General features: G+C 40.6%; 1 protein-coding gene across 1 annotated transcript in view; it reads left to right on the top strand.

The window, feature by feature from the left end:
* The window catches only part of rspo1 (R-spondin 1), a 204,727-nt gene that overhangs the window by 63,878 nt on the left and 122,943 nt on the right, over window positions 1-17,906 (top strand). The window contains exon 3 of the mRNA XM_060847341.1: window positions 9,812-10,003. Coding sequence (XP_060703324.1) covers window positions 9,812-10,003 — 192 coding nt within the window. The remainder of the gene's footprint in view (window positions 1-9,811; window positions 10,004-17,906) is intronic.

A 17,906-nucleotide genomic window follows, 5' to 3' on the forward strand; every position in this document is an offset into this window, starting at 1 on the left:
GTTGTCCTTCAGCGATGTATTACCTTCTTGATAATATGTATGACAAGAGTCTGTTAACCTTAGTGCTGCACTGAATGCTTCATTTTGCATAAAGTCATAACTGAGTGTTGAAGAAAAGATTTTCATTTGAGTTTTTGTTTCACTTCACACACATTTGAATTGTTCAGAAACTCATGCCCAATTATTGACCCAATTGAAGAAAAGAATGGTGTTCATAAACCTTTCTTTCAATTCCTTTATGCTGAATCCTTCCCTTCTAATTTACACTTGCCCCATCATGATAGATAGTTTTCTCTTTCCTCAGACATCCTCTCTATCATGATTCAATTACCCCTCCTTAGCCTACACCCAACTAGCACTCCATGTTAACCTTGTGCTGTCCCTGATTCAAATCAACTCCATTACCCTCACCAACACATCCCATGACCCAATTGTGTTCACTGCTCTCAATACGCTGCTCCAATCTTCCTTGCCCTGCTTGCTCCCATCACTGCGGCTCTGCCAAAAGCCTCCATCTGAGCCTGGCATCCTTCTAGCTCTCCTAATAACTAAGTTCTGTACATTTAACTCCTGGCAATACGTTGCCACCTTTATCTGTAATTTTCAGTTTAACCCTTCTGTTTGGACAGCATGGTGACTCAGTGGTTAGCACTACTGCCTCACAGTGCCAGGGACTTGGGTTCAATTTCAGCCTCGAACGACTGTCTGTGTGGAGTTTGCATATTCTCCCTGTGCTTGTGTGGGTTTCCTCCAGCTGCTCCAGTTTCCTCCCACAGTCTAATGATGTGCAAGTTTGCTAGATTGGTCATGCTAAATGCTGGGTTACAGGGGTGGATCTGGGTGGGAGGGTCTTCGAGGGTCAGTGTGGACTTATTGGGGTAAATGGCCTGCTTCCACACAATGATTCTGTGATCCCTCTCCTGCCTGATGTTGTCAGGTTTGCTCTGATCAAGTCACATGGTTGCCTCTCTTGAGCACAGTCTGCATGCCATACACTATTAGCAGTACTCAACAACGCCCTTCAACACTGATTAGGAATGACATTTCTCATGAGCTAAATGGACTGGGGAGTATGCATCTCCTGCACTGTAACAAATCTAGCAAAGTAAAGTCTTGGTTTTGAAAGGCTCATTCTACTGAAGAAATGTGTGCTCACCAGACTTTCCATAAACAAGTCTAACCTGCTAGGTAGCCCAATATGTTTTGTTGGTTCGAGAACCTATTTTACTCACTTTTATATTATGCCCATGAATGTAATTCCAGCAGGCTGGGAAACGAACGTGCATCCATGGAATGCTAATGAATGCGAAAGGTATTCTGGACCATCAGGGTTGGGAAGCCGGAGCTGCCTGACTCAGTGTCAGGAATCATAACTTTGGCTTTAGCCCCACCTCTCTAAATTTTCCAGCCAGGCCTGAAAGATTCTGTCCAATGTAACCTCTCCCAATGGAGTGGACTAGATTTGAACCAACATCGTTGTTTTTACATTCTTTGAGAATCACAGGATTCACTGAAAATAAAATTAAAGTCATTCACTTTTAGAAGTTGACTTTCTAATATTGATTATTTGTTCGACATATTTCCTCATTTGTAATGAAATTAAAACACTTTAATACAGCCTGAACATGATAGGTCAGTACTGTACTTACATGGACGTCAAAGAAAACAAAGTCAACTTCACAATTTTTTCCATCATGTTATAGATGCCTAATGCTTGCGTAATCTTTATTACTTCCTCTGTAACCTTTTAAAGGAAAATAATATCCTGTCCATGATTAGATTGACCAGAACTGATGAAGTCTTCCAGATGGTGTCTGACTAATGCCTTATGAGCAATATAACCTCTCCTGATTTCTGCACTATACCATCCTGTAACAAAGTAGCACCTCACTTGCAATTGTCATTCCATGTCTAAGACATAAAGCTTACAGCCCACACTCACACGCAACAATGTAATTGAATAAATGAACGGCGTGCTCACAAGTACGATTAGTAGGTACTTTTCAAGTGACATTGCTGATATAAAATCAATAATATTTTTTAAGTTACTCTGTTATCAAGTAATACTCTCTGTCTTGATGATCTAAGTTGTGTATTGCAAGTACGATCTCCAAGTAACATTAATGTATCCAGAACAGGGATTGAGTTAAATCTATATGCTACATTTATGACTCGTTTGATAAATTCAGGGAAGTGAGGTGATAATTCCATGATACTATAATTGTTCCTGAAGGTATTGCTTGGTGGATAATACAGTTTCCAACTTGGGGTTTTTAAAGAGAAAATTGAGAAAATTCTATGGATGGAATCTCCAATATCCATGCCACCACTCCTACCCCTGTCTTGGGAGTGCATTGGGATTTGGGATAATCTATGTCATCAGGCAGGAGAACATGGAGTAGTGAGCCCTTTGCCTTCCCAATGACACCATTCCCCAATTAGTTCAGGAGTAAAAAATCTTCAGGTTGACCTTCCTTTCCCTAGGAGGAGAAAGTGAGGACTGCAGATGCTGGAGATCAGAGCTGAAAATGTGTTGCTGGAAAAGCGCAGCAGGTCAGGCAGCATCCAAGGAGCAGGAGAATCGACGTTTCGGGCATGAGCCCTTCAGTTGACGTTTCGGGCATGAGCCCTTCTCATGCCTGAAACGTCGATTCTCCTGCTTCTTGGATGCTGCCTGACCTGCTGCGCTTTTCCAGCAACACATTTTCAGCTCTGATCTCCAGCATCTGCAGTCCTCACTTTCTCCTCGAAGATTTTAACCTACTGTGAATCCTCTTGCAAGGATGCCTTCCTTGAAGAAGCTCTCTTCCTCCCTCGAAGGGCTCATGCCCGAAACGTCGATTCTCCTGCTCCTTGGATGCTGCCTGACCTGCTGCGCTTTTCCAGCAACACATTTTCAGCTCTTCCTTTCCCTAGGTCAATAAGGGTTTGAAGTGGACAAGTTAAGTATTACTTAAGGACATCATTCTACCATTGCAGGTATGTCTGAGATGGTTGGGGGGGGAGGGACCGGTGTGAGGAGGTGGTGGGGGAGAGGGATTCTGAGGGGAGGTAGTTGCAGGGATGGTCCATGCCATTTGGATAGGTCAAAAGAGACACTCTGGTGGCCACCTGTGGACACAGATGGATGGGACAACTCTCCTTTTCAGGTATTAGATTACTCACAGTGTGGAAACAGGCCCTTCGGCCCAACAAGTCCACACTGACCCGCCGAAGCGCAACCCACCCATACCCCTTACCTAACACTACGGGCAATTTAGCATGGCCAATTCACCTGACCCGCACATCTTTTGGACTGTGGGAGGAAACCGGAGCACCCGGAGGAAACCCACACAGACACGGGGAGAACGTGCAAACTCCACACAGTCAGTCGCCTGAGGTGGGAATTGAACCCAGGTCCCTGGTGCTGTGAGGCAGCAGTGCTAACCACTGTGCCACTGTGCCGCCTAAACCATGCAAACCATGTTTGCCTCCCATTTCAGTAACAGCCACCCCTGTTGTGAAGTATACCTCAGGCCACCTTAGACACTGTCTCTCTCCCTCTCACCAGAGTCTGCCCTGACAGGCCTACTCAGGCTCATTTTCCACTTTTCAGGTGCCTCCACGGTGGTGCCCTGTCCCAAGCCTCCTGCTGTACCACTTTTCCCTGTGGAGATGTTGGGCTGGATGAACTGTCAGCCGACAGCTCTCAAAGGTGAGATCTTTGCCGTGAAGGTCCGAGGAATTGAGCTGACAAGCAAATACGTGCCTGATTTTTTAATGAGATTCCCTACAGCATGGAAACAGGCCCTTCAGCCCAACAAGTCCACACCGACCCTCTGAAGAGTGACCCACCCAGACCCATTCCCCTGCCCTATATTTACTGCTGAGTAATACACCTATCACTGTGGGTAATTTAGCCTGGTCAATTCAACTGGCCTGTGCATTTTTGGATTGTGGGAGGAAACCGGAGTGCCCGGAGAACCCATTCAGACACGGGGAGAATGTGCAAACTCCACATAGACAGTTGCCTGAGGTAGAAATCGAACCGGGGTCCATGGCACTGCAGTGCTAGCCACTAAGTCACCGTGCAAACATAATCCCATCTAGACCTTCAGAAATGGCCATGGCAGGGTTGCGACTGGCCTTCTGGCTGGCAAAACAGAACCACTACCAAAGTCAATAAATTCAGCCCTATTAATTATAAATCAAGACCTTAAGGGACAAATCATTTGTCTTTTGCTTTTTTTTAAAGAAAATTTACTATTATTAGATGAAAAGAAAATGACCACAGTGTCGAAAGGAAACACTTCAAAGAGGTGAATACAAGAAATTGCAAATATGTAAACCAGCGCAACCAAATTCTGAAAGGTCTATTTCTTTTGTGTGACTCAATCGGTAGATGGCCATTGCAATCCAGTTTTTACAAACCTAAAATTATTCGGAAACACGAAGCAGAAAGTGAGCTAGTAATTGTTTAAAGGAAATAGTAAAACAGAGTGCTGACCGCAAGTCCTGCTGTACATCGTCCTGTTGATGAATTTAGGAAACTTCAAATCCACAATTGGCAGCAAAAATCAAAAGAGCTCGACACAAAGGAATGATCAGGGGGATAGAGTGCTCATGTATCGTGGTTATATGTTATTGCATAAAGCATTAGTCAGACCCATCTGGAGGACTGTGTGCAGTTTTGGCCATCTAATCACAGGAAAGGTATTAATGCTCTTCAAAGGGTACAAGGGAAATATAGATGACTCCAGCTAACTGGAATCTAAGTTCAGAAGAAAGGCTAATTAAATTGAGTTTGTTCTCATTACAAAATAATAGACATTTGCAGAGACTTAACTCAAGTTTTGAGAATTCTACAAAGCTAATCCCAGTAAACTGTTCAGTAACAAGTTTAAAATTAGGAAGAAAACAGTAAATAGAGTCATAGAGATGTACAGCACAGAAACAGACCTTTCGATCCAATTCGTCCAGGTTGACCAGATACCCCAACCCAATCCAGTCCCATCTGCCAGCACCTGGCCTATATCCCTCCAAACCCTTCCTATTCATATACCCATCCAGATGCCTTTTAAATGTTGCAATTGTACCAGCCTCCACCACTTCCTCTGGCAGCTCATTCCATACATGTACCACGCTCTTTGTGAAAAATTGCCCTTTAGGTCTCTTTTACATCTTTCCCCTCTCACCCTAAACCTATGCCCTCTAGTTCTGGACTCCCCACCAGGGAAGAGACTTTGTCTATTTATTGTATCATGCCACTCATGATTTTATGAATCTCCACAACATCACCCCTGAGCTTCTGACGCTCCAGGGAAAACAGCCCCAGCCTTTTCAACTTCTCCCTAGAACTCAAATCCTCCAACCCTGGCAACATCCTTGTAAATCGTTTTTGAGCCCTTTTAAGTTTCACAAATCATTCCAATAGGAAGGAGACCAAAATTGCAGGCAATGTTCCAAAAGTGGCCTAACCAATGTCCTATACAGCCACAACATGACTTCCCAACTCCTGTACTCAACATTCTGCTCAATAAAGGAAAGCATACTTTCACTTTCAAGGAACTATGAACCTGCACTCCAAAGTCTCTTTGTTCAGCAACACTCCCCAGGACCTTGCTATTAAGTGTATAAGTCCTGCTAAGATTTACTTTCCTAAAATGCAGCGCCTCATATTTATCTAAGTTAAATTCCATCTGCCACTTCATAGCCCATTGATCCATCTGACCAAGATCCCATTGTAATCTGACGTAACCGTCTTGGCTGTCCACTTCACCTCCAATTTGGTGTAATCTTCAAACTTACTAACTGTACCTCTTATGCTTACATCCAAATCATTTCTCTAAATGATGAAAAGTATAGGGCCCAGCACCAATGCTTGTAGCACTCCACTGGTAACAGTCTGAAAAACAATCCTTCACCACCACCCTCTGTCTTCTACCTTTGAGCCAGTTCTGTATCCAAATGGCTAGTTCTCCCTGTATTCCAAGAGATCTAACCTTGCTAACCTGTCTCCTATGGGGAACCTTGTTGAACACCTGACTGAAGTAAATATAGATCATGCTCACTGATCTGCCCTCATCAATCATCTTTGTCACTTCAAAAAACTCAATCAAGTTTGTGAGACTTGATTTCTGAATTACAAAGCCATATTGACTATCCTTAATGAGTCTTTACTTTTCCAAATACATGTACATCCTGTCTCTCAGGATTCCCTTCAACAACTTGTCCACAATAAATGTCAGGCTCACTGGTCTATCATTCCCTGGCTTGTTGTTACCACCCTTCCTAAATAGTGACACCACGTTCGCCAATCTCCAGTCTTCCGGCATCTCACCTGTGACTATCGATGACACAAATATCTCAGTAAGGGGCCCAGCAATCAATTCCAGGCTTGTCACAGAGTTCTAGGGTACATCTGATCAGGTTCTGGGGATTAATCCACTGTTATGTGTTTCAAGTCATCCGGCACTTCCTCTTCTGTAACATGGACATTTTTCAAGATGTAACCATCTATTTCCTTACATTCTATATTGTCCATGTCCTTGTCTATAGGAAGCTCTGGTGCAAAATACTCGTTTAGTATCTCTTCCCCCTTGTCTTGCAGTTCCACACAAAGGCCGCCTTACTGATCTTTGAGGGGCCCTATTCCCTCCCTAGTTACCCTTTTGTCCTTAAAGTATTTTGTAAAAACCCTTTAGATTCTCCTTAACTCTATTTGCCAAAGCTATCTCATGTCCCCTTTTGCCCTCCTGATTTCCCTCTTAAGTAAACCCCCACTGCCATTATACTTGTCTAAGGATTCATTCGCTATATCTTGTCAATACCTGACATATGCTTCCTTCCTTTTCTTAACCAAAACCTCAATTTTTTAGTCATCCAACATTCTGTGCACCTACCAGCCTTTCCTTTCATCCTCACAGGAATACGCTGTCCCTGGACTCTCGTTATCTCATTTCTGAAGGCTTCCCATTTTTCAGTCGTCCCTTTACCTGCGAACTCTGCCCCCAAGCTTTTGTAAGTTCTTGCCTAATACCATCAAAATTAACCTTCCTCCATTTAGAACTTCAATTTTTAGATCTGATCTATCCTTTTCCATCACTATTTTAAAACTAATAGAATTATGGTCGCTGGCCCCAAAGTGCTCCCTCACTGATACCTCAGTCACCTGCCCTGCCTTATTTCCCAAGAGTAGGTCAAGTTTTTCACCTTCGTTAGTAGGTACATCCACATAATGAATCAGAAAATTTTCTTGTACACCCTTAAGAAGTTCCTCTTCATTTAAACCCTTAACGCTATGGTATGTTTATGTTTGGAAAGTTAAAATCCCCTACCATAACCACCCTATTATTCTTACAGATAACTGAGATCTCCTTACAAATTTGTGTCTCAATATCCCCCTGACTATTAGGGAGTCTATTATACAATCTCAATAACGTGATCATCCCTTTTTCATTTCTCAGTTCAACCCAAATGACTTCCCTGGATGCATTTCCAGGAATGTCCTCCCTCAATACAGCTGTAATGCTAGTCCTTATCAAAAACGCCACTTTTAAGTGATTCATGTAAATAGATTCCAAACTTAATGAGGTGTATTTCCAGAAGAAAAAGGGATTTAAAATGTACTAACTTATATTTTGTATCTCAGATGAGTCCCTGTTTGAAAAGGCAAGTTGTTATTGCCATTGAGAGAGTGCATTGAAAGTTCAGCAGATTCGACCCCAGAATGGTGGAGCAGTCCTGTGAAGCGGGATTGGGCAAACCAGGCCAATTTCAAAGAATGAGCAGTGAACTCATTGAAACCTGTTAAATACTTAAAGAGGCAGTCAGGGTAGATACAGGTAGGATGGTTCCCCTGGTTGGGGGTTGAGAACAAACTAAGAATAAGGGGGATGAATTTTGGATTGATATGCGATTTATTTTAACTCAGAGAGTTGTGGCCCTTTTAAATTCTGTAACCCAGGGGCTTTGGATGCTCAGTCTCTATATTTAAAGCAGAGATTGGTAACCAGAAACCTGCCAATGTTGAAATGGATTATAGGGACAATGTGAAAGGAAGCAATTGAGAACTCTTGCACTTACTTACCCTGTGGCAGACAGCAGGTCAGAGATAACATGTGTTTGAATAATATCCCATTATTCTGTTAATTGTTATGGAATTGTAAATGCTAGTGCTGTAGATTTGTGCTATCATTTTACTTCTGGGTTTTGTGTCATGGTGAAATGTGTGAAACCTTCTACTGTGTCCAATTCAACTGTAAAATCCCACCAATGTAATTAGAGATTTTGACCTTTCATACCTTTTATCTGAAGAAATTATTTTTAGTTGAACAACGTGAGTGAATTACTACTGGGCAACAGGTGTGTTACTGGTGCTACTAAAGATGGGAACAATTGGATGGATGAATCAAGAGTATTGGCTCAGCATTAAAGCATAGTTATGTAAATGTGATCTTTGTCCCATGCGGAGTTTTGGTGCTAATGTACTAAGTTGCCTAGTGGCAAAAATGGCTATGGATCTGCAACATGAGATTTAGTGATCTCACTCAGACAGAGCGATGTAGCATGATAGCAAAAGAAAACACAGTGATGCAATATGAGTGGGAGGGGGAGTGCTTTAATGGAGTTCATGATGTAATATATTGTCTGCAGAATGAATTGAAAGAAATTCTCCACTTTATTTTTGCTTTCTGACATTGGAATATACAATATTGTAACTCTATCCTAAACCATGAAATAAAATTTGAATCTTCCATGGTGATGCTCTTCATTGTGTAGACATCAGCGAAGAAAAGAAACAGCTTGTTACAAGCAGGTGGGGAAGAAAAATCAGTTCCCTTCTTTTTAACCTCCTGCCAGTTGATTGTGATAACTATTTTTATTCCTTTCAGTTCACATCAATTAAAGATGTAATTAATTAGATCTAAGTGACAAAGCTAATTACCAAATTTTCTTTAGTGAGGAGACAGAAGAATTTTAGTTCTAAGAAAACAAAAATATGACATCAAATGTTTCTGTAAACATATGATAATTTTAATAAAATGAGTACATCTGGTATAGTTAGGGAAAATAAAGGTTATACAGTTCTTAATTCTTGAGCTGTTCAATGTTTAAACTGAGAGCACAGTAGTTTTATTGCTAGCTGATATTCTCTGGATGTATATAGGTTTTGGTGAACTATGAATCATTGTTTTCCTCACTGGCTTTTCTTATTGAGCACTCTTTTCAGAACTGATGAGAAAAAAGAGACAAGAAAGAATTTTTCAGTCCTTGCTGGTATAAATCCATGTTCTTTGTCTTTGGTCTGCTACTGAAAAACAGCCATTGAAAAACAGGTTAGCGTGTTTTCTTGAGTTTAACTTCATTGTCTTTCCAAACCAGACAACAAGCAGGTTAGTCTTTCATCTCCCAATAAGTGAAATTAACATATAAGTATAAATTAAGACAGGACAAGTGAAATTTTGACATTGAATTAGTCACTTGATTTGGCAACAAGTTTGGCAAAAATGTTAGTGTAAATATGGATAATTTTGCTTATTCTGAATCTGTCTCATGAAGCTTGCTTCAATTTGTGGTCAGTTGATCATTGCAGTCATTTTAGGTCTATATTTCTTCATTTCTCAGAACTATTTTAGTCCATGAGTAGTGTGAGTTATAACTGAGGTAAATAGTAGTTAAGTTCAAGTGTCCATATTTAACATATTGTAACGTCCTTGACAGAATTCTCCATCTCATGTCAATTCTGATGAAGTTCCAGCATAAGTATTTTTTAAATTTAGTCTGATAATTTGATGTTTTTTTTATTGTGGGTTTATGTTTTGTTTTTCAGTAAGCACGGAAGTAACCCCAGTTTGTCCAAAAGGGTGTGAGGTATGCTCCGAGTACAATGGATGTCTAAAGTGTTTGCCTAAATTGTTCATCCTTCTGGAAAGGAACGACATTCGGCAGACGGGCATTTGTTTGCCATCATGCCCAATTGGATACTTTGGTGTTCGGACACCAGAAATGAACAAGTGCAACAGTAAGTCGAAATTCCATACTCAATGCATTACGTTTGTAGTCTGCCATCTGATGTACTTATAATCTGTTGAACCAACAATGGAGAGTGTATTGTTTCTTGTTTTGTTTTCTCTGCCAATATTTAACTTTGACAGACTCCTCATTCGGTACAGTTTCATCTTTACCCATTAATGTCTCATGCCTTGTCTGACAGGTCATTTCTTATGTGTGAGCATTGATAATGAGTATCAACAAGCTTTATTTAGAATGGATGACCTTCTTCCTGCAAGCATGGATAAATAATGACAAAATGAAGGGACAGTGGACAAATTTTATCCTCATAATCAACCACCACTAATGCAATTTTAGTTCCTTAAAAAACTATTCTGGTTGGCATTGACTAATTCAATACATCTGATGAAAAATCCTTGAGGGATTTTGCTCAATGGGGTTGGTTACTCATCCGATATTATTTTCTGACACATTCAAATAACCTCATAATCAATGTTAGGTAGTATTTATAACATTTTATTGGATTAATTTCTGCTAATTGTTAGCAAGTTGTGATTCCACATGCAACAACTAGTTTGAAAGTGGCTGCATCTGGTTGTAGATCACTGACAGATTGATAACTGGCAGTCAATATAGGGGAGAAAAGAATTTCTTAATGCAAAGAGGTATCATAATCTGGAAAGGGAATGAAAACAATTATCAAAAGCGAATTGCATCAATAATTTAAGCTTTAAAAAAGAGCAGGAGAAGTTGCAATGATCTCTCAAGTCTGTTTCACCATTCAGAACGGTCTTGGTTGATGCACAGTTCAACTCTCTTCCCTAATTCCTGTCATCCTTGATATCTTTTTAGTTTCTATTTATCTATCACAGCCATGAATATACTCAATAAATTAACATCTGACTAGAGGGCATAGTTTTAGGGTGAGAGGGGAAAGATACAAATGACACCTAAGGGGCAACTTTTTCACACAGAGGGTGGTACGGATATGGAATGAGCTGCCAGAGGAAGTGGTGGAGGCTGGTACAATTGCAACATTTAAGAGGCATTTGGGTGACTATATGAATAGCTGAAAATGTGTTGCTGGTTAAAGCACAGCAGGTCAGGCAGCATCCAAGGCACAGGAAATTCGACGTTTCGGGCCAGAGCCCTTCATCAGGAATGATGAAGGGCTCTGGCCCGAAACGTCGAATTTCCTGTTCCTTGGATGCTGCCTGACCTGCTGTGCTTTAACCAGCAACACATTTTCAGCTCTGACGATATGAATAGGAAGGGTTTGGAGGGATATGGGCTGGGTGCTGGCAGGTGGGACTAGATTGGGTTGGGATATCTGGTCGCTTGGACGGGTTGGACTGAAGGGTCTGTTTCCGTGCTGTACATTTAATTAGAAACACTTACAACCCCTGGTTAAAGAACTGTCTGCACCTCTCAGTCTCAGGTTTACCAAGTTGATTTCTGGGTTGGCAGGGCTAATGTACGAGGAGAGATTGAATCAGTTAGAATTGTATTCAATGGAATTTAGAAAAATGGCGGGGGTGGGGGGGGGGCCTCTTGTAGAAGCATATAGCATTCTAACAGTGCAAGACAGTTAGATACAGGAAGGATGTTCATGCTGGTTGGAGGAGTCCAGAAACAGCAGTTATGGTTTAAAGATAAGGGGTAAACATTTTAGGATTAAGGTAAGGATAAATTTCTTCACCCAGAGACTGGTGAGTCTATGGAAGTCACTAGCACAGGCCGAAACATATGTTTTGAAAAAGGAGGTGGGTGGGTAGCCCTGATGGCTAAAAGGATCAAGGAGGGATGTGGGTATTGATCTCTGATCAGCCATGATCATATTGAATAGTGTACCAGGCTCAAGGGACCAATGGCCTGGTTCTGCTCCTATCCTCTATGTTTCTATTTCAAACTGAATCGTGAACTTCTTATCCACTAGCTTGAGAATCCACGGCAGGTGAAAGCAGCCTTCATATCCACTCTGTTAAGCCCTCCCAGAATTTTCCTATGTCTCAATAAGAACACCTCTTATTCTTGTAGACTGGATAGGTCCATTCAACTTCATTTCATTTCATACGATAAGTCTCTAACCCAGAAATTAATCTAATGAATTTTCATTGTGTTGATTTTAAGGCAAATACATGCCTTCTTTGATAGAGACCAGAAATGGTCTAACCCCCTTGAAATTAAGGTCAACATGTTATTTGAATTCCTGAATACCTACTGAAACTGAAGTTTAACATTCCGAGCATAGGCTGGGGTTGTCAAAGTGTTCAGGGTTTGGATGGGAAGGAATTTGTTAAGTGTGTTCAAGAAAATTTTCTTTATCAATATATAGATGTACTGACTCGAGAAAGAGCAAAACTCAACCTCCTGTTGGGATTTAAGGCGGGGCAAGTTACTGAGATGTTAGTGGAGTAGAACTTTGGGACCAGTGACCACAATTCTATTTGTTTTAAAATAATTACAGAAAAGGAAAGGCCTGGTCTAAAAGTTCAAGTTCTAAATTAGGGTGAAGCCAATTTTGATGGCATTAGATCAAACTTCCAAAAATTGAGTTGGGGAGGGGAGCTTTTTGCAGGTAAAGGGAGGCTTTCAAAAATGAGATAACATGAGTTCAGCGACAGTATGTTCTAGTTAGTGCGGAGGACAAGGCTGGTAGGAGTAGGGAACACTGAATGATTGGAGACATTGAGGCTGTGATCAAGGAAAAGAAGGAGACATATGTGAGTATAGACAGCTGGGATGAAGTGAATCCCTGGAGGGGTGTAGGAGTATAGAAGTACACTTAAGAGGTAAATCAGGAGGTCAAGAAGGGGTCATAGCTTTGGATGATAAAGTTAAGGAGAATCAAAAGAGATTCTGCAAGTATATTCAGAGCAAAAGAGTAACAAGGGAGACCATAGGGTCTCTTAAAGATCCATGAGGCAGTCCTTGTGTGGAACCACATGAGAAGCATGAGATACTAAATGAATATTTCACATCCGTATTTATTGTAGAGAATGACATAGAAGATAGGGAAGTTAGGGAAATAAATAGTGATATGTTGAAAAGAGTCCACATTATAGCAGAAGAGGGTCTGAAGGTTTTAAAACACGTAAAGGTAGATAAATCTCCAGAATATGATCAGGTATATTCCAGGACATCATGGGAAGTTAGGTAAGAAATTGTGGGGCTCTGAGCAGAGATATTTATATCATCGAAAGTCATGGATGAGATGCCGGAAGGCTGGAGGGTGGCTAATGTTGCACTATTATTTAAGAGTACTTGCACAGAAGAGCCAGTGAACTATAGATCAGTGATCCTGATGTCAGTGATGAGTAAGTTATTGGAGGTGATTCTGAGGGATAGGTTTTACATGCATTTGGAAAGGCAAGGCCCGATTACAGATAGTCTGCATGGCTTTGTGCGTGGAAAATTATGCCTCACTAAATTGATTGAGTTTTCTGAAGAGATGACCAAGAAGATGGATGAAAGCAAAGTGGTAAATGATTGTCTACGTGGACTTTAGCAAGGTTCCGGATGGTTGACTAGTTAGTAAGGTTAGATCATATGGGATCCAAAGACAGCGTTAGCCAGTTGGATGCAAAATTGGCTTGACTGTAGGAGACAAAGGATGGTGGTAGAGGATTGTTGTTCAAATTGGAGGCCAGTCAATCTGACGTGTCGTAAGAATTAGTGCTGGGTCCACTGTTGTCTGTTATTTATATAAATGATTTTGAAGAGAATATAGGAGCATGATTAGTAAGTTTATGAAGTATATAAAATTGGTGGTGTAGTGGACAGTGAAAAATGTTACCTAAGAGTATAATGAGATCTTGGAGTGGCAGATGGAGTTTAATTTAGGTAAATGTAAGGTGTTGCAATTTGGTAAGACAAACCAGAGCAGTCATACACAACGGTAGGGTCTTAGCGATTATTGTTGAATAAGGAGACCTGGGTGGTGGGGGGGCAAGTATATAGTTCCTTGAAAGTAGCATCACAGGTAGACAGGGTGGTGAAGAGGCATTTGGCACACCTGCCTTCATTGGTCAGAGCATTGAGTATAGGAGTTGGGGTGTCATGTTGCGATTGTACAAGACATTGATGAGGCCACTTTTGGAGTACTGTGTACAATTTCCCTCCCCCCATTATAGGAAGGATGCTATTAACTGAGAAAAATGCAGAAAAGATCTACAAGGATGGTTACTAAGATGGGAGGGTTTGAATTATAAGACTGGATAGGCTGGGACTTTTTCCTCTGGAGCATAGGAGGCTGAGGGGTGGCATTTATAAAATCATGAGAGGCATAGATAAGGTGAAGAGGAAAGATCTTTTCTCCAAGGTGAGGAATCCAAAACTAGAGGGCAAAGATTTAAAGTGACAGGGGAAAGATTTAAAGGGAACCTGGGAGATAAAATTTTCACACAGAGGCTCGTGTGTATGTGGAGTGACCTGCCAGAGAAAGTGGTAGAGGTGAGTACAATTACAACATTTCAAAGACCTTTGCACAGGTACATAGATAGGAAAGGTTTAGACACATATGAGCAAAATGCAGACAAATGCAACTAGTTCAGTTTGGGAAACTTATTCGATATGGACAAGTTGGACTGAAGCATTTGCCTCTGTTCTGTATGACTCTATGACTTCATGACTAAGGGCAACCAAATTCCTCAGAGCCAACATTTAGTAGTTTCCAACGTTTGAGAAAGAAAGTGTATTGATAAGGGAATATACATAAACACAAATTTCCCCATTTTGTAATTTAGCCGCTATCTTCCTTCCTGTCCACTTGTCCGCATCTTTTTGCAGATTCCTTGCATTCTCCTGACAACAACTTTACGTATTCATGACAGTATAATTGGTAAATTTGGACACGACTAGACTCTGTCCCTTTATAAAATTAATTTGAGAGCATAAATAGCTGTTCTCTGTCCATTAGATTAATCTCTCTATACTTGAAAATGTGTAAGCTAATCCCATGAACACATGTGAAATCTTCCATGTGGCACCTTATGTCTTTGGAAATTCAAAAATAATGTACCCATGGGCTTTACTTCTGTTAAGTTGCAAGTTATATTCTTAGAAAGGTACACTAGATTTGTCAAACATAATTTCTCTTCCATAAAGTCGTATGATTCTGTCTATTCTTATTGTGAATTTCTATAATTCTACATTTGTTTAATAGTAAATCTCAACGTTTTTCATTGACTGATGTCAAATGGATTGACTCGTAATTCCTTGCTTTCTTCCTCCTGCATTTGATAGCAGAGTTATATTTGTCATCCTCCTGTCTGCAGAATCCAGATTTGGAAGATGCAGTAAGTGCAGCCATTGTCTGTCTCCTTCAGCATGCTAGGATTTAGATTATTTTCTTTCACTCATTTACAGGAAACAGGTTACAGCCAACATTTATTGTTTGTATCTAATTGTCCTTGAGAAGGTGGTGGTGAGCTGCCTTCTTGAACTGCAGCAGTCAATGGAGGGTTGGTCCCCTCACAGTGTAGGGAAAGGAAAACAACATGGAGGGCAGTGGGGAAAGAGATGGGGAGTGGGGCTAATTTGATAGCTCTTCTGAAGAAATTGTATGGACACAATAAACTGAAGAATTTCCTTGCCTTCTGAAGGTATGAACTGTGTTGCAATGATGCAGCTATTATGAACCACAGCTGCTATAATAAACAGTTACCCTAATTAAAAAATGATGTTTTCTGAGGTCAATATTACAGCAGCCCATGATGTCTGGCTGTGCCAAGAATTGTGCCTGTTCTCTAGTAATTCCCTTTAACACAACAGTTTATTCTGGCTTTAATTAAAATATTTGGCAGAAATGGGCACAAGATGATGATGTGCGAAGTAGAGAAATACCACAGTTTTGCAGTACAACATTCTGAAGTTGAGGTTGACTCACATTGTCAAGACAGAGACAGGAAGCTCACTCTGCCTCGAAGCATGTTACAACTGACCTCGAAATGCTTGAAGCTGACTCTGATGACTTAAAATGGGAAAGTATCACTTCCTCCATTCCTAATTTGTTTTGTCTTCTTGAGTACAAACTTACATTTAAAACAAAAAGTACATTCTCTCGTGTATATACGGAGGACCTGTATACCTAGAACTCTCCATATGTTAATGCTTCTTAAGGTACTGCCACTTACTGTATACTTTATTCCTGCATTATACCATTCAAAATACATTATCTCACATTTGTCTGAATTAAACTCAATTTGCCATTTCTCCACCCAAGACCCCAGCTCATCTATATCCTGCTGTGTCCTCTGGTAATCCTCCTCACTAACTGCAACTCCCATAAATGTACTAATCAGGCCACCTGCATTCACTTCCAAATCACTTATATATTACAACTAATAGGGATCCTATCACTGATCCCAGATGAACACCACTGATCACAGACCTCCACTCAGAAAAAAATCTATACACCACTACTCTCTGTCTTCCATGACCAAGAGACTACTGAATCCATTTTACCAGCTCATCATTAATCCCATGTGACTTCACTTTTTGTATTAACCTGCCATGAGGAACCTGGTCAACAGCCTTACTAAAGTCCATATAGACAACATCCATCATCTTACTTTCATCAATCATCTTTGTCACTTCTTCAAAAAACTCATTCAGGTTTGTGAGGCATAACCTCCCACAAACAAAGGCCATGTTATCTATTAGTAATAAGTCTATACTTAGTGAATTTGTTTTGAAAAGATGATTAAGGCTTCTATTTTCATAAGTTTGTGATGTAAAGGTACACTTTCAAGTTTGTCATCAGGTCTGATGGATTATGAACACTTCTAGCAATAACTTTTATGTAGCAAATAATTTTGTCAAAATATTGTGGAATATGTGGAATGAAAAGAGGATTGCTCTTAAGGATGCTAAATAAAGTGATTTAATTTGTGTAATATTGACAAACAATTCAGTTGCCCTTGTGTGTAGGAAGTATGGACCTGCTGTAGTCATCAAATGTCATATATTAACGTCACTGCATCCTGGGATGTTTCTGGATGTGGGTGTTCCATGGGACTGAACTGATTCGGAAAATTCAATGGTCATTGGGATAATGGTGAGTCCACATTTGTCCCAGTTCAGTTCTTGTAATCTCTGGTTGGCGTAAGCATTAGGCTTGCATTTGCAAGTCCAATATTTTTTGGGATCTCTGATGACATATGCTAAATAAGTTGAGTTTTCCTATTTCTACATGTTGGTATTTTAGCTTAAAAAATCTAAAATCTGTGCTATCCTATTAAAACATGAAATCATTCATATCAGAAATTCCAATTTCTGATTCATCTGACAACAATCAATTGCAGTGCTGTAATTCAGTGAGATTGATGTTTCCGCAATAACCTTAAAAGTGCTAGGAAGGTACTTCAGTCCTTCTAGTATGTAACACTGAATCTTTCTAAAACTCTCTTCTTGGCAATATAGTTTACAGGAATTTTGCTGCCAAAGTTGTTGGCATGTTTATAGCCCGGAAATTTCCACTGTGCTCAAAGTGTGCGCCCTAAATGGTTACCTTGATGTCAGCCAACATGCATGAGCTGCTCAGGGAGAAGTTACAGGCATTCACAGCTCACTCATTTTCTCAAGGTGAACGTCAAACAGGTTGCCTCTTTAGCAATGGGTAGATTGCAGGTAAATCGCTGAAGGGGACGGTAGTGGTCTCAATGATAGGAGTGAAGCAACTGGTCCGAGTACTTTCGAACTGGACTTCAGATTAAATGATTTCTTCCCCATTAAGGGTGAGGAACAAAGCTGGACCCAGTTTCATGCCTAGATTAGGTGGCAAAGCTGACATTTTACTTTGGAACAGGAGGAGCACTGCAACTGAACTCTGATTACAAACGTGCAGTATCGTGAGAGCGTGGGTATGTGGTGCAGCTTTGGCTTTTAGTTTTGATCCTTTTATATTGGACATA

The sequence above is a fragment of the Hemiscyllium ocellatum genome, chromosome 30 (assembly GCF_020745735.1).
Source record: "Hemiscyllium ocellatum isolate sHemOce1 chromosome 30, sHemOce1.pat.X.cur, whole genome shotgun sequence".
Classification (NCBI taxonomy): Eukaryota; Metazoa; Chordata; class Chondrichthyes; order Orectolobiformes; family Hemiscylliidae; genus Hemiscyllium; species Hemiscyllium ocellatum.